Source organism: Festucalex cinctus, chromosome 8, assembly GCF_051991245.1.
Source record: "Festucalex cinctus isolate MCC-2025b chromosome 8, RoL_Fcin_1.0, whole genome shotgun sequence".
Lineage (NCBI taxonomy): Eukaryota > Metazoa > Chordata > Actinopteri > Syngnathiformes > Syngnathidae > Festucalex > Festucalex cinctus.
Window position 1 is genome coordinate 22,223,870 of NC_135418.1, and position 24,586 is coordinate 22,248,455.

Sequence of the window (24,586 nt, forward strand, 5' to 3'; positions counted from 1 at the left end):
ATTTTGTAGCAAATTGTATGAAATTTTGCTGCATGCTTTGAATGAAAAAAAAAGTAGTGCCACCTTGTGGACAATAGTCACCAATCCAAAGTAAAATCTTATCATGAAGGAATACATTACCGTAATTTCTGGACTACAAGAGCACCTGATTTAAGGCCACAACTGCTAAACTTAGCCATAAAATATTAGATTTATTAGCCGTGGGTCTCCAGTCTCCACATCAGAGAAATATTTGCAAAGAACATGTCCACAACAACAGCCACTGTTTGCATAAATTTTTCAGGCTTCTGCAAGAAGGCATAAAAAAATGCCAGGAAAAGCCTACTAGAACAACACAAACTTATTCGTTGTTCATCTGAGGGACTTTTAATGTCAGGAGGTGTGTGCTTTCTTTCTGCTGAGTTTGAATGGGACTGGTTAGTATAATAAGATATACATCACTTCCTCTTTGTGTGTTTATGCGTGAGAGGAGACAATATGGCCGATGGTTCAATGTCAGACAGTGCAACATCGAGCACAAATTGTGTGTACGTGCGTGCGCGTGTGCGTATGCATCTGCTGGCACCCACGCAATGCAACCCTGTGCTCCTTCCCTGGAATTACTTATTTGTGGGGCCCAAACACAAGCTATATAGTCTTCAGTATTCCTCCATTAATTAGGTTTGTATTCACATAATATCTTCTGACTTCCTACAGAAAAACAGAGAAAAAAAAATGTATTATCCATGTATTTATAATATCTTATTGCTTTCACACTTCTCTGCAATTGCGCTTCCAATTTGTCGCTGGCTCCGCACACAATATCACGCAATTATGACACATCTGAAGCTAATAAAAAAAATATTAATAAAAAAAAAGAAAAAAAAAAAGAAAAAAGCGCCACATGTGTTTGCTGATAACAGCAGCCCCAGCCAGCTGAGCGGAGCGAGTGTTTATTATTTGTGTGATTATGCGTATTAATTCACATTTCTCAGAAACAAAAAACTCATCCCGCTACGCTATTTTCGGTGAATGTTTTGTGGGGAAAAAATGTGGAAAAACATGCAAAACTACACTTACAATTACAGTGTAAGAAAAACAAAAAACAAAAAAAAACAAAAAAAAACTGCAACTGCAAGCGCTTTTGCCACCCCGTGGTGCTGTGTGTGCGTGTCATGTGTGCAACATAATCTCCTCCATGCTGCTTTCGCGAGTGGAAGCTGTCAGGATTAACACCTGTGCAACGCCACATACTCAGCTGTGCGGCAAACATTTGCACGTGCCTCGCACATTTTGTTGGTGCATGAACGAGGGCTTGTTTTATGGAGGTTAACAATGACACGGCGGGTAAAAACAGACAATGTGAGTTTTCTGTACTCAAACTAGATGATTCTTGAGGGAAAAAAAAACATTTAGAAATGTTAATCCTTCAGATGACATCAAAGCAGCCGTGTTGCAAGAAGATTAATCCATAGGAGAGGGGGAAAAAAAAATGTTAGATATTATTACATCGAGATTAGGGCCTTAATAATAGCACTGCAAGAAAAACGGTGCTCAAATTGAGGCCATTTGCAAGTCTTTGCTTATTTCTGAACTCTGTCGTGCCCCAGTAAAAACAGTTGACAATGACAGTGGGATTTTTTTTTCTCCTAGTCTTGCACTGCAGGATAAACAAATCCACTTGCATTCATGTCAAATGACTTTTTTTTTTTTTGCTGAAAACTTCTACAGCACCGGTAAGCCTAATGTGTTTGTTTTGAAACAGGGACAACTTTATCATAAAAAAAAAAAAAAAAAAAAGCAGCAGCAGCAGCAGCAGCGCATACCACGAGATGGTAACAATGTCCGACTGGGGTGAATCAGCGAGATCGAGGCCACTTTCTGATGGGGCAGCAATATTGCCCTGCCGACTTCATAATCAGTCACGTGGCTGCGGCTTTTGAAAGGACGCGAAAGGCGCACACTCACTTCCCCGCAGCGTAGACCTCGGCCGTGTCAAACAGATTGATGCCGTTTTCGTACGCCAGAGTCATCAGCTGCTCTGCCATCTGTTGAGAAAGCAAAAAGGGGCAAAGGAAAAGCAAAAACAGGGAGCGGACAGATGAAAGATCACGGACACCACCCACGTTGCTAATAAACGTACTTTCTCATTCGACACATAAATGAAGGCTCCATTTGATCAACTCACCTCATCTGTAATCTGCCCGCCAAACGTCACCCATGTTCCTGAGAATGACAGAGAAAGGAAGCAGATGATTAAGCGTGCTACGCCCACCAACATCCGGGACCCGATTAAAGTCAGTAACGGTTTGATTCTCGGGTGACTCTATAAAATAATCTGAGATTATCCTGTGGAGTGGAGTTTGTAAAGATTAAAATACAATCGGGGTGACGATCATACGATTGCAAATCCTTATTTGTGTCAAAACAAAGCCATGGACTCCATGACGAAACCTCGTAACTGTGATGGATTATGGTAATCTACTGTGTGACCATTGGAATCCAATAATGAAATTTCATTTGGATTAAAAACGGACTACACTTTAACGTAAGAATATTTGTTCAAAAATCTACAAAATGTTATACTTCATAAAGCTAAGCAGCACATTAGAGCTGTGAAAATTCATTGATTAGTCAACAAGTAATCAATTATCAAATTAATCAACTATTTTAATAATCAAGTAATCGTTTGGAGCCATTTTTTTAATTTAATATTGTCCAAATCATCCGATTTCAGCACATCAACAGTAATAGTTCGCTGATTTCTGTAATCCTTCATGAAAAAAAAAAGATTATCTTCTGTGTTTAATCAAAATAAGACAGTTACAAATATTTGCTATTACGGTACTTTGGAAAACAATGAACAAACCGGTAAAATCAGTCTCCTTCTTTTTTTTTCTTAAATCACTATACCAATATGAAGTAGAAAATAAACACCAATCACAATATTCGATCGTGACAGCGCTCCAGCACACCAAGCAATAAGCATGAAAAAAATGGCAAATCTCAAATCTCCTTCAGCCCTTTTGTACAACTTGTGACTGGAGTCTTGGAAATAATAACCATCTTTTGTCGCCACTTGGATGAGAAAGCACTCCGAGTTCCCGCCATGACTCGGTTACACAACGCATCCAGGTCACCGCAACCCGTCTCTCGCGGTTTGGCTCTTACCTAATCCAAGGCAGGACACGCGCAGACCCGACTTCCCAAGGTTTCTGTCGAGACACAACACACAGCGCTCATGTTAATGCTGCACTAAAAATGACAATGATAGATTATTTTTTTGCACTCCAGCGCATCTAAATTCAAAGCTTTGATTATGAAATACATGAACAGCAGTTTGACTACTTTGAAAAGAGCCCATCTTCGATCACGGTCAGCGAAGTCGAGGCATGGATTTGAAGGCGGACTTGACAGAGTGCGAAATTGTAAGGCACACATATGGATGGCTCAGCCAAACAAACATAATACAGAAGCTCGGTGAGCTCCCCGAAGCTAAAGCCTATCTCGGTCCATGCAGACGACTTCTCCAGACGACGACAGCCAACTGTACGTTTGTAACACATTGAAATGGTGATTTCAAGAGTCATTTAGATCAATACAAGCAAGTGTGCTGCCTCTGGTAAACCTTTTCATAAAAGATAAGCAGGCAAAAGATGAAAAAAAAAAAAAAAAAAGTTTCATCAGGGATGATGTAACGTGTGCAGGAGTCGAAATGATTTGTGGGGGAGGAAATCTACTACTGTATAGCTTTTCTAACACAGCCTGTATGGAAAGAGCGGATGGAAACAAGTAGTAGAATGGAAGACAGACAGCAGCGCTTTTTTAAGTGAGTTTTGTGCTCCATCATATGTCTATACGCATTTGTTTAATGTGTTTTCCATTGCGTACGCAAAAACGTATCCAAGTCCGACTTGGTTATCTTATCCGACCACGTCACATTTAGCAGCTGACAGCGGTTAATCCAGAGAAGAGGGACAAAAGCATCCGGAGGGACGGCAAACCTTTGCGGTGCGTGCGGTGACGAGGTTAAGGCGATCCCCTTTGGCAAAGCATGGCTAATCTTTAATTAGCTTCCTTTGATTTCAATGTGGAAAACACCCCCTGAGGACGCTGCACTCGGCGTCACAATCAAAAGGGAACCAAAAGCAGATTATAGGGGCCATAATTGTTTTTGCAACATGTTTGAGACGATGGACTGAGATGCTTATTTTGACAGCTATTTGCTCCATGAAATTTTTGTGTATTCTCCAGCTAAAAAAAAAAAAAAAAAAAAAAGCCGTAGATTGTCTTCTGAAGCACTTAAGAATACACATTATTGTGCATTCACTATAAAATCAATTTCATGCTGGATTCAAAAATCTTGTTTTTGTTGTTAAATGCAAATGCATGTTCTGTTACTTAAAACAGATTCCACAGTAAACCTTCTAATGCAGCGGTATTAGCATAAGATTATTTACGGGGTGAAAAAAAAAAAAAACTATACTTGAGAAAATTGACTCATCTTATTTGGGAAAATGTATGAAATAATACTCTGAAAGGCATTTTGAAATTATGACTAAAGCTGGCATTGAAAATACCATCAAATAGTGAACAAGAGCGCCCTAGCAGACGTTAAAAAAAAATGAACAGGATGAGCCAACTGCTTAAGAAATACAGTGCATGCCACCTTTTTCAGATCACAAAAACAAGGTTGGCACTCTATTTCTCAGTATGTACATACTAAAATTCAGATATGGATTTAAAAGAAGAAAAATGTAGCGGTTGCTAACCTAAAAAAACAGCACCTCTCAAGGCACAGATTGATAAGGTTCTTATCAAATGTTGTGAACAATTTCCCTTCCATTAAAGATTATCTTATGGACATAAAACTATCAATGATTATTTACAAAACACGTGGAATGTGATATCTGTATTCCGATCATATCCAAAATGTGGATTAACCAACCCACCCCCACCGTTTTAGATAAGGGATGCCAATGCAAGAAAATAAGCTAATAGAGTAAACCCGTTAATTTCAAAATTAATGTCATCGAAATATACTTATTGATGATGTATATTTACAGTATATGCATCTGCCCAAACAACACAAACATAAAAAAACTGTTGTAACTCTAAATTACAATAGAAGCATAGACAAACATGGTCGACATAAGACCTGTGCTGATTATTTACAATAAAAATAATAATCGCTGACTGCAGCCAATGGAGTAATATACTATAGGATAACCTTGTTTCAATAAATGGTGGAAAGAGTCAGCCAGGTCAACATTACTGTTAATTGCCATTTTTTAACCTAGAAAAAGCAACATAAAACAAACAACAACAACAACAACAAAACAACACGAGCATTTTCAAGCACCCATCATCAGAATATGAAGCTTGTCAAACAACGCCAAGGTTGTCCCTTTGTCAGCACATCATGATGTTCAATATTTGTGCTCAAAGACCTTCAACAGACCCTCCGGCATGCCCCCCCAACCCTGCCCTGCCAGCAGACAGGGCTCAAGTTCCTGCTGAGCCTCAGCACAAGTGAATCATAACAGTCAAGTCATCGCTCTCGTGGCCTCATCAATAATGAAGGAGACAGACTCGGTAAAAAGGACGGCGGCACCAAAAGTGGCACTGGGGACAAAGTCTGTGATCAGGACATGGACAGTCGGCATGCCGACTTGCTGACAAATCACAATGGTGGAAAAAAAGGGGACTATTGTAATTACTTTGGACACACTGCGTCCAAAATGCTGGGTTTCTTCTAAGGCGCTATTAGCAGAGGAGTAGCTAGCATTGACTACCATATTAAAACCGGCTAGCTTGACAGCAAACAGCAGCGTGATGGAAGATCCCAGTCGAGTTCTTACAGGCACGCGAAACCCGCGGTGGGGATGCCAGAGATGGTACTCAGCACCCATGTGTTTATTTTGGTCATTTCTAGGTATGCATGTTAAAAAATGGCAAGCGCCTGAACTTAAGTCAGGGGAGATGACACGTCAAGAGTGATGAATGAGCAAACAAAGCCAGAAGGAGGAACGTGTTGAGAGATTCTCGCGGAGCACAACTATTAATACAGTCTCAGATGTGGCTTCAACACAGCAACGCAGAATGCCCGCAGCTTCTGTGCTGGCTACAGGCGCTTATTCCTCCATTCAAGTTTAAGTAATTGAATAGACAGAGGAGTAACGTGAACAGGAATGGAGCAACAGTTGGTGGAGACAAAGACAAAGGAACACGTGGACTTGAGGGCAACATTAGAAGTAATGCTGTGAGAAATCATTAATGAAAGTTGTACATATTTTTAGGGCGCTAGTAGACATTCTAGCAAAGTTTAGCCATTGCCTAGGCCACTTATACAACACAATGCTAATGCTATCAACATTCTGTCCACCATTTTAGCCAAATTCAGGCTTTGGTATAGCCTCCGTTAATATTTCTGTTGGCAACTAACTATTTTCACAGTCGATTTGAGCTCTTTTAGTCGTGGAATTAACAGTCGTGCTAACTACATCTTGGTGTAAAGACTGTTTTCTACTACAAGCTACATTCTGGTTATTAAGAGGGTATTTGTTTTGGTTATGGTAGATCGGTTAGTATACCAATAAGGCTAGCTATGTTCTGGCTAGTACAGTCGTTTAAGACAACCTTGTGCTTTTAATGTATGATAGTACCATTTAAAATTGCATTCTGACTTAGAGCCTTTTGTTCTAATGCTTGGAGCTTCACCATGTGCTGGCAACTTGGCAAGTGAGGCTAATTTCGAACCTTTACATCTGTTGATAGATGTTTGTATTACCCGGTACCATTGCTTATAAAATCAGCTTCCTAATGTGCATTTCATGTTGTCTTAATTGAGCTTTTTCCGGTACATTCCATGAGGACTGAAGAGGGTCCGTTCTGACATGGGACGAAAAATATTGCAATATGCTGCTGGCGTCATTTTATTATACAAATTAGCACTATTATGTAGAAATCTCCAAACCATTAGCATGGCATGATGGAAGAAAGGGCAGTGTCAACAGCCCCAAACCATAGGACAAACTGTTGGGAATACAGAGAGCAATACGAAGACAATAAACAGCTTGCCCCTCATTGGCTTTGTACAGACGTGTCAATAAATGGAGGCTATTTGTTATGCATTAAAGAATACAGCGAATACACAAACACACACAACACACAGTGAGGAAAAGAATAAACAGCTGTCTCAGTTTTCCATTTCATTGTAACACTACTACTAGTTTCAGTCACATGCAGGTATGATATCCTCATATCAGTTGTTTATCATTTACGCAACTGTAAAAGTGTATACGTGGGGGTGCATGATATGGAACCCTAATTTAAATTTGGAAGGACTTATCAAACCATCTATTTAGGGAGAGACTTTTATTTTTTTCCACCATCAGTAATTCAACAGTAGGGGAAACTATTTGATGGAAATACAACCTAACAAAAATATTCCACAATAATCGTATTCTTACCGGAACAAAATCAATGTATGTAGATTGTAGAAGTAGTTTACACATGACGTCACGTCACATGCCCAGAGCAAGCAGATGGTGAACATGGTGTGCACATTTTAAGATGGCATCTAAGTGGGGGTTTGAAATGAGCAGTGTGGATTGTAGAGTCACGGCGTGTTTACATCAGCGTGGCCTGTGCGTTCAGCAGTGGGAGCGCAGGCGGAAAGCCTTGATGACGAGGAAAATGTCCCAGCATGCACCCACACTCGCCATGGCCAAAATCTCACACCACCAGCTTTTCGTCGCCACCACGCTGCCTTTGTGTAAGTAGTCATTCTCAGCAACAGAAGTTAATAATAGAGACAGATAGCACCTTCATTTATCCCCCCCCCCCCCCCCCCCCCACTCTCAAGTACATGAAGAGGTGAGTTTCTTTTTGTTTGTAATCTAAAGCTAGCATACGGCACGTGACACTTCCAGTTTAGTAGTTGTGATTGACTGTCAACTTGGTCTGCTTTACTGGACTTGTATTTTCTGATATCAGATTCAAGCAATTTCAAAATCATTTTAGACCTTACACAACAATTTATACTGTACATTTGCACAAAAATTGCGAGGCAGACGTGCAAATCTAGTGTCCCGGTTTTACATTTCCTTCCAAATTTATTGCCCTAAAAAGCTACAAATGTGTCAAGCCATGTTACACACTCCAAACCGTCCCATTCACAACAACAAATGGCAGAATCAGGACATTTGTGGTGCGTGTGTGCACCGCTCACACTAATGAGCCTCGTAGCACGTATTCAGTGAAGTGTTTACAGTAACCAGTGGAGATGTTTTCTCTCATAACTATGATTGTCATAAACACTGGGTATAAAAACAGGCGTTTGGATGACAAGCACATTAGAGCAATGATTCTCAACAAGTGGAGACTCATTGTGGCCTAATTTGTGCTATTGTATATTTAATTTGACTCTACTGCTTCCTTAATAATGTTCTCTGAAACGCTTGGAGTTAGATGTCTATGTTTAAATGAACAACATTTGGGTTTTAAAATAGTAGGGGTGTCAAAATTAGTGCATTAATTTAAAATTATTTTAATGTTAATGACCGCCCCTTTCTTAGTAAGCCTTTACTGGGGGAATTCCAGTCGCAATGTAGCAGGCATGTCAACATCAAAATTTAGCAGTAATAATCCATCCATCCATCCATCCATCTTCTTAACCGCTTGTTCCTCACAAGGGTCGTGGGGGTGCTGGAGCCTATCCCAGCCGGCTTCAGGCAGTAGCCGGGGTACACCCTGAACTGGTCGCCAGCCAATCGCAGGGCACACAGAGACGAACAACCACTCACACTTCAAAGCACACCTAGGGACAATTCGGAGCGTCCAATTAACCTGCCGTGGGAGGAGACCGGAGTACCCGGAGAAGACCCACGCAGGCACGGGGAGAACATGCAAAACTCAACCCAGGAAGGCTGGAGCCTGGACTCGAACTTGCGTCCTCAGTCCTGGGAGGCGGACGTGATAACCACTCCCTCACCGTGCCGCCCTAGCAGTAATGAATTTAATAATAATGCATATATTTGTGGAGACTGGGGTCAAGGTATATTTTACAATTTTAAAAATGTGCAGAATTTCACAAGTTACTTTATGTTAAAGATTAGATAACTGTGATGAAAAGAAAAATGCACCGAGCTGTCACCGTCTTAAATGCAATTATGCCATCTAGTGGCAGAAATATGACCAACACAAATCAAACTTTTTTTTTTACATTACAGTTTAACTTTTTAATTACCACTCAATTTTATGAATTATTCTGAAATTACTGTATCAATGACTAAAAGATGCAGCCTTATTTATACGAGTTTAGAAATTTTTCCACTTTTATGTTGAGAATGAAAATTTCTAAAAAATATTTTATTGTACATTTAAAACAGGTATAAAACATGCGATTAATCGTGCGTTAACTATTGAAGTCATGCGATTAAAATTTGTAATCGTCTGACACCCAAGCAAATAATGTCAACTTTCGATCTTGGCTGAGTTTTTAGGGTGTTCAATTGTGGAAAAACAAAGGCGAACGACATGAATAATATCATCTGACATAATAACGAATGTGAATCAGGTACAGAGTGCTGTGGGTCACCTCTTGTATTTGGAGAGACACTCTTGTACAAGTGTGCCATGCCTTCAAAAAGGTCTGTCAGACTGGAACACGAGTTGAGAGCGTCGCAACAAACCGCAGGGCCATCACAGGAACAATTTCACAGAGATCTTCCCATCGCCCGAGCAGGACCACTTTACATAATCATAAACCATTTTGTGTGCATCATTAATTCAGCCCCGACTTGAGGGCATTTATTTAGTTCTGCAGGAGAAATGTGGGCAGCAGATCTGCATGTCTTTAGCCCGTACGCCAAGAAGAGCCAGCGTCACATTACTGAACGTTACTGTCTGCGGGGAGGACGCCTCCTCCGAGCCTGAGAAGACATTCACTTTGATATTTCCCCCCTCAACCCTGCAGGGGAGGTCCTCTTCCGAGCTAGCCTGCGCCCGTAAATGCAGCCTGACAGTCACGATCAAGAGCGCTCAAGGCTGCCACGCTGGGGAAACGACGGAGAGGACCTTATGCAAATGAGGCACATCTGAATTTCACACAGCTATTATACAGTTTGGATTAGCGTGCAGAAGTGTGTGGTGAACCACCGCTGTTTTTTTTTTTGAGGATAGGAACTGAGCCCTGCTACAAAACCACCCAAAAAGGTCTGTAAAGGTCTTCCTGTAGATGCCACAAGGACCAGTGTACAATGGTTTTCGTGATCAATCCGTTCCAGGAAGTCTGACCAAAAACTGTATGAAAACTAGTGTTGTTCCGATACCGATACTGGTATCGGCAGAGGCGCCGATACTGCATTAAAGCAGTGGTATCGGTATCGGTACGTGCTCACAAGTAACATGCCGATACCATTAATTCCAACGCTAATATAGGATTTTGGATGCAGCATCTTGTGTCTTGCTCGTGCACGACATTCACTGATATTTGACATGTTTACTGCATGCCGATCTAAGATATCCTATTGGCCCTTGAATGCTCTCAACCAATGGCAGGACAGCTTTTTCATGTTGAGGAAAAAAAAAAACCTTCGGTATCGGTATCGGCCAATACTGCAAAGCTGGGTATCGGCATCGGGGGCCAAAAAACGGTATCGGAACAACACTAATGAAAACATTATATCCCATGAAAAATAATGTGACTCTGATTAATCCATTACAGACAACAAAAAATATTAAAAATGCATTTTATAGAGAATAAATACTTTTATATAATCCTCACCCTAAGTAAACATAAGTGTAAACACTTTCAACTTTATCGAAGATTCTTAATGGCCTACAGAAAACGTTGAGGTGGGAGCCATTTTTGTACTTTGGCTGACACTTATATCTGTCGTATTGTGTAAAAAGGTTTCAACAGAAGATAAGGTGTATTCCACAATGCAAGCGTATTCAGCAACCCTCCCTGTCTGCTTGGCAACACTTGGGCCAGTTGAGGCAATAGTAACGCAACTTGTCCTTCAAAACAAAAGCATGCTAGTATGATAACACATTTTCGCCACTCTTTCCTTGGCACCATGTTAGTTACACGTCACATTCAAAAATCTTGCGCTTGTTTAATGACTGTGACTAGTAAATAAACAACCATGGGGGCAAAGAAAGCTTTGTGAAAATGTTTTATTGTATTGGTGTGCTTTCATTTTGAAGGCCTGTCTTTTGACAGGATGCGTTACAGCCATGTTGCCCAAGTACCGAGAGGCTTGTTGATAAAAGAGCCCTCGTGGCGCATCAAATCCAGAAAATTAATGGCCGAGTCATGCGTTTTTTGTTTGAAAATGAGCAGGTGTGCAAAAAAGCCAAACTAAATGTTGATGAAACAAGTCTGCCAAAACTGAATCCTACAAATCTTGGACTTACAAAAACTTAAGTTGCACTGTATTTCCTTGGCACCAAAGCAATATTTTTTTTAGATTAGACTATAGGTGATTTTTTTCCAGTTAACTCATTCACTGCCATTGACGGAAAAAGACGTCAAATGATGCATTTTTTTTGCTGGTCTGGCAATGAATGTGTTAATAAATAACTTTAAAAAATCAAAATCAAAAATCAAAGTGGCCCTTGCAGCTTTCTATTTTTCTGTCTGTGGCCCTCAGAGGAAAAAGTTTGGACACCCCTGCTGTACATTATATCAACAACTTATAATTGCTTCATTGATTTTTACCACGTTTAATAATGGAGGATAGGCTTCCCCCACAAAAAAATGAATACCCATACCCAAATTTAGAAGAACTGCAAATAAGCAGGGTCTCACGATTGTCTTCTGTGCTCGAGGACAAACCAAGAATGCACAGCCGAGTTAAAGGCAACTCCTCCTGAGACATGAATTGACTAATAAAAACCACAGATGACTCTAAAGCATCGTGCCTACGCTCTTTTTTTCAATCCCATCCTTGCTCTTTCATTCTTATGAGCACTGCGCTGCACCCCCAGCGCGCATGCAACCTTGAGCGCTGCCTACACAAGACCGCGATGCATTCAACTCCGAGCCCGGCGCGCAAACACGGAGCGCGTTGTGTACTTTGGACAAAAGAGCGGAAGCAAAAGAGCACAAACAGCGGACAACACCCTCGAGGGCCGGCGCGGTTCTACTCATTCAATATCATTAGCTTGAATAATTAGATTGTGCCAACATGGCATCGTTGCCCCGAGCACATCAGATGCAAAGGAGTGTGATGTGTCTTCAGCAGGGCTAGTGAGGATGACTAATGTACATCCTCTAGAGAGCAGCCAATTAAATATTTTGTTCCAATTAAAATGCACGGCATCTATAAAATAACTTAAGACGACCATTAACAAGAGTATATAGAGCAACATCATTAGGTACACATACAGTAATATACTCTGCTCCAGTTTTTTTCTCAATTTGAGCTAAAACATCTATACAAACAAAACGTCATGTAAAGTATGTATACTGAAGTATGATGATTGTCCAATTTAACAAATGCAAGATCAGGGCCCGTTCAGTTAAACACAAAGATGATATACTTGCAGGAAGCCATGATGACTTATGTTGTCTGAATACGTACATTAACTATACATTCTGCCATCTGGTGGAATAAATTGATGATTTAAGACACTACTTCCAAATACCACAAAGACTATTACATTTTCCTTTGAGGAACCAATTAACTCATTCACTGCCAGCCATTTTCACAGAAGCAATCCCGTTCGCTCCCGGCTGTTTTACTGGATTTTGACTGATATTGCAAGGCCCACAGAATATTGTGTTCTATTGCTATAAAAGCATGAAACCTATCAAAAGAAAGATTAAAGTCTCTTCTTTCATCAGGAAAAATAAGTATGTTTCTATCTGTTTCCGTTTTGTAGCAATTAGCATGAGAAGAGAGCTAAGTTTCATCAGTTTTCACAAATCTACTCAAAAGAGTAAGTAATTTAGCTTTTTTTCTACATGGCCCTGGTTGATCTTTTGCTCTGCTGCCACCCGCTGGCCGTTTGTGTAATAACTACCATTTCTGCAACCGTTCTTTGCAGTTGAGAGGCTGTATCAAAGCCTTCTGTATGCTCTAGCATAAAAAAAACAACAAAAACGCATAAATACGTCTTTGGGACACAAAACATGAAAAAAAAAACGTATTTACAGATTATTGGGAGCAAATGAGTTCATGTTATAAGGGTTTAGTCAACTAGGCCATCTCCACATATACATGGAAAAACATTTTTATGTGAACATTGTTTTTTGTCTGTAATAAATTGAGCTTTTAGAAAACTGTCCAGGAATGAAGCCTTTTGGAAACTGTCATCAGCGTTGGTGTGTCGATGGGAGAGCAGATCAACTGTTAAAATGTGTCATTTTGCTCATTTTAATCTGTATTCAACAACTGAACATGTTAAATGATTAATCGATGAATTCACGTCACCCAAGCTCCATATAGAGCAGCGCTGATATCGATTAGAATGTGCATCAAGAAATGGAGGCGTCAGCTGATGCTGATTTTCCAAGCTTCTGATTGGATAAAACATGCTCGAGAATCAACTAATATGATATCTGCTGTCGTCATTTCACTTCCTATACCGTAGTGGTATCCAAACTCGGTCCTCGAGGGCCGGAGTCCTGCAGGTTTTGGATGTTTCTCACACACCTGAAGCTCATCAGCCAGCTCTGCATAAGCATGGTAACGATCTTGTTCATTGGAACCAGCTGCGTTGGAACAGGGAAACATTCAAAACCTGCAGGACTCTGGCCCTTGAGGACCGAGTTTGGACACCATTGCTATCGCGGCAACCAGAATTTACATGTCAAGTACAAATGTGTTATAGTCTATCATCACCAACCTAATGCAGTAGTAAAGTCAGAATTATAGTAAATATTTGTACGTGAGACACTTTTAGGGCATAGAGATAAATCAGTACAGTAATGAGAATGCCTTCTTCTCAGTTTTATGCCGTGCGCCGTACATAACATAAAATGTCTGCAATATGTTAGGACCGCAATAAACTGTATCCTTTTAAAAATAGTGTGTCCTTGTATTTACTGACACAATTGAAGCATTTGAACAGGACTGCTTACTTGTGCATTAGCTTTAAAGGCTCGAGTGAATAGAACAGAAGCGATTTCTCTTGTTTTAGGAGTTGTTTTTTTCTTTCTTTTTTTAATTTTTTTTTTTTTTTTTTTTATTAAAAAAAATTTGTTTTAGGAGTTGTATACACAAACATATATTCTGTCATTCGACTTCAAACGTAGCATCCATCAAGTTGACCCACAATTATGTGAGAGAAAAAAAATGGAATTGGGATGTTAATGTTTCTTTGCATTAAAGAAATGCTACTAAAAAAGTACTCTTAAATCACAAGTGACAATTTGCCTCCAACTGTGACAACAACACTAAACATTAAGTACTAATAATTGGCTTCTGTCAAAATTATTTTGGTCATGATCACGGAGAACCATTTGCTGACTATTCCTACGGCAGCACCTTTGATGACCATGACTGCCATCAACCGCAGTTTTGACGGACAAAATTGCAAAAGACAGTCCTGGACTCCCAGCAAAGGATAGTCGGACCAAACATGCCCTACCTATACTTCATGCCGGTCCTCATGCTTTGTTCGCTGGAAGAGGGCACACTCTGAACAGAGAGCTGACCAAGACTTCGAGCCACCATGGCCACGGCTCGGAATTTGCTCCGCGTGCCCGTGCCGGGGCTGTTGGCGTTCTGCCGGTTGAGCCGGTCCTCCGTGGTGCGGCTCACCCCGCCGCGGTGGTCGGTGCACACCAGCGAGACCTGCATCCTGGATTGGACACTACCCGATAATCAAAAGAAGTTTTTCCACAAATGGTGTGATGAAAAGAGCGTGAGGCTCCTTTGGTCCGTGAGGGTGTTTGGTTGTAAAAGGTGGCCTCGTCCCTGGGGCAGGTGTCACACGCCTTGCTTGTGTTAGAAAATCACTTCCCACTTGATAAATGGACTGACAAGCTCACGATATTCCTCAGGCACAAGGATGGGAGTGCAGATAAAAACTATACAAAGTATGAATAAAGTAAAGACATGATTCCTCGATTCCTCCGCACGTCGCCTTCTGGCATTTAATCAGATGCTCATGAGAGGCAGTTTCAAGATCCAAACCAGGAGACAAATACAGATCTTCACATCAGCCGAGTCCACCTTGACAGTCGGGCCGGCTGCTGCAAATTCATTCTCCCGCTTGACCTCATCGTCACCTCTCCCGCCGTCGCCTCGATTCAACTTACGTCTGCCCGCCTTGTGCCGATTGTGAAGCGGCACGGTGCACATAGGCAAGACATGGGAGAGGGAAGAGAGAGAGAGAGGGGGAGGAGGGAATGTGGTGGGAGGGATATGAAGAGCACTACGAGGAGGAACAGTCAAGGCAGCGTGAGAAGGCAAGGCATTGAAATCTGTTGTGTGGACGAGAGCGCCACGAAGAAAAGCCGCCGCGTTATTTTCATGCACACTTTTTGTGTTTGTGTTGCCCTGCAGTGAGCCCGAACACAAACCGTGTCCAGTCCAAAGAAAAGGCTCGCCCTAGTCAGCCCCATCACGAGGGACTGTTCAACTGCCCATAAAATATTCATTATGTAACATTATCTGTAACAATATACGCCAAAAGCAGGAGGGTGACAGACAGAAATGAGTCGCTGTTTGACCGAGGTCACTGCGTGACGAGATAATATCAAATTGGATAAACTGTGCTCAGAAATACATGCATATGAACTGCGGCTTTAATTGACTGAATGAATTCGATGGATTTTGAAAGGAACCGCATTCTCAGAAATCTATTTGGCTTGAATAGGGTTCAAAAGTCAAAGCAGAATGCAAAGAAAAAGAATGCAGCTCTGCATTATCTGATTGAAGTGTAAATATGAACTTTACTTAGCAAATCCATGATAAACCAGTGAAGAAACGCGTTAATGAAAGCAGCACTTTTGAAAAGCAGAGGACGGTGACAAATTGTAATCATTTTGTACCTCTTATTACAAAACTGAAATACAGAGCATCCCAAAATAAATTGCTTAATTTTAGCCCACCAGGCCTATGAAGCACTGGGGGTATATAAAATGCTAGAAAACAAAGTACTCCATAACTTTGCTATGAGCCAAATACAAATTGATCTGAAAAACAATAGGGATCGAATGTTGCTGACCCCCTTTAAATTGTTAGAATACGACAACGGCTGCATTTCGAAAGCAAGCGCCGTAATTGGGCTCGATGCAACAGAAGCTGCAGATTGACGTGACGAGTGGGATGAGCTGCGCGCTCCCAGTAATGTAATACTCGAGCTTATCTGAGTGGGGCAGCTCGTGTGGCAAGCAGATAATTAAACGGGATGCCATCAGGAGCAGATGTGGCGACTGAAGCGCTCATAAGGCCACCTCTATCAATGGAATGCGGCAGACAGACTGTTGCTAACTGACAGCTCTATTCTTGGCGCTATGACCTTTTATTTTTGGTGTCACCTGACCTTAAATCGCACCCGGTAGGGCGGCTTTAATTCGATTGAAATCGGATTTGGAATCAACACAGTATGCAGAGGGGAGAGAAGCAGCACTCCAGAGAGGCATGTTCCCGTGACGCTTACTAGGGATAGACCGATTATCGGCGCCGATATTTAGCATTTTGAGAAATATCGGCATCGGCCATTTTGACGAATCATATGGCCGATAATAGATCCATTTTTTTTTTTTTTTAAGTGTTAACTTCAGGAAACTAATTTAAATGTAAATGTTTTAAAAAAGTTTTTATTTTCATTTTTGTCGACCCTGGGAACTCTCTGCACCTTCTGTTTTTGGTTGAAATTAAAACTGAGATAAGTAAAAATTTAATAATTTGGATATTTTTAAATTTTGGAAGACTTTTATTTCGTGTAGAAAAAAAAAAACTCGTAAAAATATTTTACTAACCCTAAAAGTTGCTCAATAAACATATGCTTTAAAAAAAAAAAAAAAAAAAAAAAAAAAAGATAAGAGCTGGCGTTTGTATTTTTTCCAAATTTTGATGTCCCTTTTTAGTGAAAATGAATATCGGCTCCAAATATCGGTTATCGGCATCCTTCACTACTAATAATTGGTATCTGTATCGGGCCCGAAAAAACCTTATCGGTCTATCTCTACGTTACCTTCAAGTAATAAGCGGGCTGCCATACATCATACTGATGAGGGACTGTATCAACAGGCAGCATCACATTATGCAGAACAAAAACATTCACTCTCAAGGCTGTTAAGCATCAGAGCTCGGCGCACAGACTCCACGGCGGTAAATGTGATGCCAGGTTCCATTCCGCTCAGCTCCAGGCCTTGGGAGGTGTCGCATGAAGGGGATTTAATGATAGTTGTAGGGGGTGAAAGGCCATGGACAAGAGCAAAAGGCTGCACAGGTACAGTTTTGGCATACATTCTGATTTAAAACAGTATGTCTGTATTTGGAAGGATTTAAAATTTTGTTGATTTTTTTTTTTTTTGAAAGGATGTGCCAGTGCCTAATTCCAGTTAACTCATTCACTCCCCCTTCTCTCCCAGCTGTTTGACTGGATTATTGAAGGCTCACATAATATTGCGTTCTATTGCTATAAAAACATAGAACCTACCACAAGAAAAATTGAAGTTCTTCTTTCATCAGGAAAAAAAAAGAAGAAGAAAAGTATATTTCTATCCGTTTCCGTTTCGCTGCAATTAGCATTACAATATAGCTAAGTTTCATCATTATTCACAAATGTATTTAGAATTTTGAGTAATTGAGCTTTTTTTCAACATGGTCCTGGTTGATCTCCTTTGCTCTGCTGCCACCTGCTGGCCGTTTGTGTAATAACTACCGCTAGCTTCAACCGTTCTTTGCAGCTGAGAGACTGCATCAAAGCCTTCTGTATGCAATAGCATTAAGAAACATTAAAAACAACGTATAAATGTCTTTGGGACTTAAGACATTAAAAATAGAACATATTTATACATTTTTGGGAGCAAATAAGTTAAATACCGATATCCAATATTTTTCAAATATGATCTATTTCTAACAAGTTGCATAAGCAGATCCCAAATTCCATGTCTTAAAAGAAAAAAAGTCACAGAGGTAAACAATAAAATGGAAGGGGGAATAATAGCCCTCTCGCCTCATCTTGTACATCTAATTAGATTTTTCAGAAACCACCATGCCTGATGAAAAACAACCAATCAGAGACAGAAGGTGCACGACCGTCAAAGGGTCAGTTATTTGCCACTCACACTGATAGATATTTACTGGAACTACGGCGGAATAGCCACCTGCGGAAAATAAAAACAAGTTTGGGAACTAGTGCTATCACCTCTCTACCACTGAGCCATGCCACCCCATAACAATAAAATCTTCTCAAAACATCTTCCCAAATAAAACTAATATTTTCGCTTATATAATCCAGACAGCATTCGGCACATTTTAATAAAATATATTTTCCCAACACCACTACTGGGAAATTATTTCACACAAAGTAATATGATGCTTTGGAGTGCTGCAGGAAACATGGAATTAATTTGTGGTTTGACACGAGAATATTCAAAACATGCTATTTTGATCTTTACATAAGCGCTTTGAGTGCATGTGTTAGGTTGCTAATTAGCCACACGTGCTTCAGGTGACTCAGAATTCCCACAAGGACATCGCACAACTCATTTCATAAGCGTGCACGCGAGCAACAAATGAACAAAAACTGCAAATGCTATCAAGGCGCAATTGTAATTTTTCGGAGGATTAGAAAATGATACTAAACAAATCTCAGTCAATAAAACAAACGGTCTCCTCCCACATGTACTTTGTTTTGAATTACTCTAAGTGCCTGTTTGGTGGTTATCTTCAGACAATCATGTGATCGAATGCAGAGCACCGATAGGGCCCCGTTTTATTCACAGTGCGGAGGAGGAAGAGAAGGGAAAGGACTGTGTATGTATGTACACACGAGCGTGTGCACACACGTTTCTTTGATCACAACTACAGCCACACACTATTGTATCTTTTGTACCAACTGCACTCTTTTCTGAGAAAAATCTTCCAGACAATAATACACTACAAAGACTGTAAAAGGTGTCTTGATATACAAGTTTAAGTTCATGCAATGTATGACAAAACAATATGAGAAAAGCACAATTATATGGAGAACTCAAACGGCTATGTACGCTACACATTTTTTTCTTTTACACTGTGCGTCCAGACTCAGTTCGACAAATCAATGATAATGAGGCCAACTGGAAAACATGATTGTCCGGGATGCAAGAGGAGGTACAGTGCCGACGAGCGTAAACCATCCCCACCCCCTTTTTCCCGTGCGAGCGACAAAGCGGCAAGCGAAGAGCGAACGGACGCTTTAATTGACAGGGCGTTTAGAAGGCACTCTGACCACAGAGGGAGGACTGTCACGAGTAGTCATCCTTCAGCACAACAGCAGCATTATCTCTAAAAATAGGCACTGGCTCTTTGAATCAGTTTTACAACAGCGAGAGCGGGACTGATGCAAAGAGCACCCCACGGCGTCATAATGGAACGTTGACACAAACGGAAAAAAATACAAACATAAATAAGCAACAAAATTTGATGTTGTCGCTCTTGTCACGAGTTGGCATGAAAAGTTGCTGTCACTTCATTGGTCTGGAAAAATATGATTTACAACAACAATGTATCTTCGTTTAGCTATCCACTTGTCATTCACACGACACTTCTGGTTACCGCCATTTTGGGTCACAAATTAACACGTTACACAAAACATATCTAAATTTATACAAAAAAAAATGGCGGGAATTGGAAGGGCGCTGTCATAGGAAGTCAAAATATGGACATGGAGGAGGGCAAGTCAGAGTTAAGCTCATCCTTTGGCAAGGGGGCGGAAACCAGGAAGTTATGTCATAGGAAGTCCAAATATGGGTAGGGCCTGTATCGCAAGTATGCCCAAATATGAACATATGGGCAGGGCCGGAAGTGGGGCGGGGCTAAAAGTGTGATGTCATCTACCTATGAAAAGTTGACAAGAGCGGCATGTTCTCTCTCTCTCGATCATCATTGTTTCAATATATGCTTGGTGACATTTTTGTTTGATGGTGTACCCAGAGAACTGCATTACCGAGTCACTTATAGTAGTTGTGAAAATCTTTTTTTTGGCCAAAAGTGCACACACAAAAAGGAGCATGACTTAAAGGAGAATAACTGTAGAAAATGGATGGATGGACATAACATGCCATTTTCTTTTTTCATGCATATGGTGCATTTCACCTGCTTCAGTTAATACTCTCTGAGCCTACCCTGTATCTCCGTATCATTCCGAAGAAAGCCTCGGCAGGGGTAATGGGCCAGGACATCAAGGGTGGCAGAAGGTGATTACTAGTGCAGCACATACTCCGGATTAAAGCCCTATCATGTGTGAGCGTCTGCCAGCTGTCCAACCGAAGCTTTAACTTAGACTTTCTCGCAGTATAATTGAAGGGCATTAGTCAGGATTTGAGGAACCCCGGCAAGATGGAATCTCGGCGGTGGGGGATGGGACAACGGCAGAAGTGGGTGTGTGTGCCTGCATGTGGAGTGACATGGTGAATGGGTCTAAGGGAGTTAAAAGAAAGTGACGTGAAGTCTGACAGATTGACAGCAATGACTGACAGATGTTCTAATGTATCCTGAAGTGCCGGCTAAGCATTCCTAATATCTGCCAGGACAATCATTTCAGCAAAAAGCAAAGAAAATATATAAATAATTTCATCATCACTTTTGTACTACCCCTTCCCAAAAGCTGCTGTTATATTATCCTGCACTTTCAAATGCTTGAACCTGAAATACTCATTAAATAATTCACATTTGTCATTTTGCAACCCCGGTACATACAGGATTGGCAACGTTTTATGAAACCTCTTCGTTAATGGTAGTGTTGATCCGATACCGTTTTTTGGCTCCTGATACCGATACCAATACCCAGCTTTGCAGTATCGGCCGATACCGATACTACACCGATACTCAAGTTTTTTTTCCCTCAACATGAAAAAGCTGTCCTGCTATTGGTTCAGAGCATTCAAGGGCCAATAGGATATCTTAGATCGGCATGCAGTGAACATGTCACATACCAGTGAATGTCGTGCACGAGCAAGACACAAGATGCTGCATCCAAAGTCCTATAGTAGCGTTGGAATTAATGGTATTGGCATGTTACTTGTGAGTAGTCACCGATACCGATACCACTGTTTTAATGCAGTATCGGCACCTCTACCGATGCCAGTATCGGTATCGGAACAACACTAGTTAATGGGTATAAATCTATACAGCATAAAAAAAAAATAAAAAAAAACCTTGTGTGTAGTCAGCATGTATGTTAAGGCCGACTTTGGGAGTTGGACAGCATTGGGCCGATGGCATTTGCCGTCTGATCAGCGTATAAATTATTGTCGGAACGTCAGATCAAGTTGGAATACTTCATGGGGACGTTTCCAGCAAATTCGACATGGTGAATCGGCGTCTGGCATCTGGGAATTTGATCACCGTGATTGGCTGTTAGCTAGCCAATCAGCGCACGGGGAAAGAGAGGAAGTGACAAACAGGGATAAACAGTACCGATGAAAAGCCTGGACCAAAAATACCAAATAGCGTGCCTCTATGTTTGAGTAAATCTGGGAACTCCTAATATGATGCAAGGGAAACACGCCGGTCACATCTGTGAGCAGCCATCGCCTCGATTCCCATCTCTCCGGAGAGCACGTGAGATCTCCCTACAGACGCGTGCAGCAGAGCTCAGGAGGACTTCGTCTTTGCTGCTGTCCCCGATGACACAACTAACAGAGCAAGAGAGCTGAGACAAGCAAAAAAAAAAAAGGACAGGGAAGCCCTCTGTACTTATGTAATGTAATTATGTAAGCTAATTCATTCCTTTTGGCACTCCATTTTAACATATTGCATCTTCACACAAATGGGTGAACTTATTTTTTTTATATAATATATAATTCTGACTAAATTCATGAGAAACAACAAAAAAAATCATGAAAATTGTGCACTTGTCACATTGTTTTAACAATATGCCAAATTGTGCCTAATTTTTATTTTATTTTTTTATTTATTTTTTTTTAAATCAGAGGATTAAGTATTACAAAAGGATGTGAACAGCATCTGCTGGAATTGTCACACATGAACAAATATAAGAAAAAACAAAAAGTAATCCGTGCCACTTCCCACTTCTTGAGCCAACAAGGCTTTCAGACTTGAAGATTTTGACAAGCTGTCAGATTAATCCAGACAGAAAAATCTCAATGGGGAACCCGAGCCGACTCACAAACACCCAAAGATCACCTCCCGCTTGTGAGGCAAAGACGTGATAGACGGGACAACTGCAAGGCATGGGGGTATGTGGTAACGTTGAAGCAGCAGCGCTGCACTGTATACAGCTGTGGCTAAAATTAGTCCTCATGAGAGGGATTGCCTGCAGATAAACAACAACTGCTGAGAGTGACAAAAAAATTGCAACTTTTTAGCATGCGTCACTAGAGATGTATTAAATCCAGTGGTAAGAATCGAGCCCTGTTGCAAATAAGGAACATCCGTGAGAAATTGACTCACTGCCCCAAAAGGGTTCGTTTCCAATAGATGTCACAGGATGGCGCCAAAGTACTCGTTTTGTCCATGAAGCTCCTCAACTTACTTCATCATGGTTTCTTGGCACGTGATTTTTCAATAATGGAAAATACTGTATGTGGGGTTTTCACTTGAGTTGAGTTTGCAGAAAAAGAAAAGAATAAGTAATAACGGGAAACCTTCTACACTCACACCAAGAAATGAGAATAATATTTTTCCAGTTGTTGATTTGTTGGCTATTTATCAGGTCTGTGCAAAACATTTAAACTGTAACCCACTTTTGGATGCTTTAACACAAGGAAATGGCAAAATGTGTTAAAGGACATAAGTCAGTATAGTACATATAATATGCAGGTAATCTGTTCAGGCATGTTGTATTCCAAAGCATTTTATTTTCAAATGCATTTAGTTTATTGTTGTGGCAATTAAAAACAGTGTTGCTATAATCTTTATATTGTTGTTTTGACAGTCAAATGACTATCAAAAGACTAAAATGCTCCATTGGTCTGAATGGGAATATGAATAGTTGTTTAACCTTGATGGCAAGGCACAAAGTTTGTGCCATCAACTGGTAACTGGTTCAGGGTGTACCCTACATTTTTTTTTTGTGTGCCAAAACTCAGCTGGGATATGCTCCAGAACGTCTGCACTCCTAATCGATGCTATCCATCGTGATGTTTTCGACATTTTCCTGACTGGGCCTCCATCTGTTCAATGTCAATCCAAAGTGCTTAATCGGAACATGAACCCCCTCTAGTGGCTTCTAGCTACTACTGGCAGAACACTGCCAAAGATTGACCTCAAATGATCAATTCTTTCAATTGTTGTCCACAGGGTAAGCTGGAGACTATCCCAGCTGATTTTTGGTAAGAGAAACCCCCTGGACTGGTTGCTAGCCAATTTCAGGCACAAACAACTATACACACTCAGAACTGTGAAGCATACATAGCAGCATCAAAGAGCACCTGCCTGCATCTTTTATCAAATAAATGTATGACATCAAGCCAAGTATGGACCATGCTCTTCTGCCCCCTGGTGTCAAATATAATTAAGGCATCTGCATATACTGTATGTACAGTCATAAGACAAAACAAACCACTGTCACACGGTAAGTAAAACAGTTTCATAATGAGTCCATAAAAACAGTCTTACTGAATACGGAGAAACGGTTATGGTAAAACATAACTATAGTATGCTCGCATGAGAAGCCAAATGGGGGTCATTACCACGTCCATTAGTGGAAGTAGCTATGTAGATCCATACTTCACTCTCCATATACTGTACGTAGCTCAAAGTGGAGACGCGCTGCTTCCCGTCTGGCCCCACGCAAATCAAACTGTCTGGTTAGCCATAATGAAAATTGTGACTTCTTAAAACGGCACTGTAGACGTTGCAGTGTTTATGATAGTGGTTGTTGCGTGTCGTGTAGCAATACACTGTGTCACTATTTGCAATCGTATCTGCTTGGTTAAACTTGTGTATGTAGCTGATCCACAATTATATGATACTGTTCTCATTATACTGATCAGCCAGATGCCATCTTATTTCAGAATAAGCTCCATGTTCATCCTTACATCAAATTATCAATATGTTTATTGCTGTAGGTAGTTGACGGGTGTGAAGAACTGCGCTTGATTTATGTTTCCATCAACAAGATGCAGCAGAGTTTTATCAATGAGTTTCTTAAGATGTGGTCCAGGCAGAACTGGTATTGGTCAGGTAGTCCACAATAAACTAAGACTAGTTTGCAAGTAATTTAGAAGCTGAATTTTTTGTGAAATGAAAAAAATGGAAACACTGGCAAGGAGCATAGAGAAGACGCTAACATCCCCTATCGGAATGGCTGCAGACAACAAATTTCATAGTTCAAAGTCAGTTTAAGACAGTTTAAAGTTGGTGGCCCACAGGTTTTTAGTCCTAAAAAAAAAAATATATATATATATATATATATATATGTCTCTGAAAGACTGTTGTAAACAATCATGAAAATGTGATGTTCCTAA

General features: G+C 40.7%; 1 protein-coding gene across 8 annotated transcripts in view; it reads right to left on the minus strand.

Annotated features, from left to right (window-relative positions):
- kcnab2a (potassium voltage-gated channel subfamily A regulatory beta subunit 2a) overlaps positions 1-24,586 on the minus strand; it is a 69,936-nt gene that overhangs the window by 14,212 nt on the left and 31,138 nt on the right. For 6 of the 8 annotated variants that reach the window (XM_077528756.1, XM_077528754.1, XM_077528755.1 and 3 more), the window contains 3 exons: positions 3,151-3,194; positions 2,168-2,205; positions 1,948-2,027 (listed from right to left, as the gene is read on the minus strand). In XM_077528756.1, the coding sequence (XP_077384882.1) occupies positions 1,948-2,027; positions 2,168-2,205; positions 3,151-3,194 (162 nt within the window). Of the gene's footprint in view, positions 1-1,947; positions 2,028-2,167; positions 2,206-3,150; positions 3,195-14,583; positions 15,318-24,586 lie in introns of those variants that run through there. The other 2 variants (XM_077528749.1, XM_077528748.1) reach the window with 2 other exon arrangements.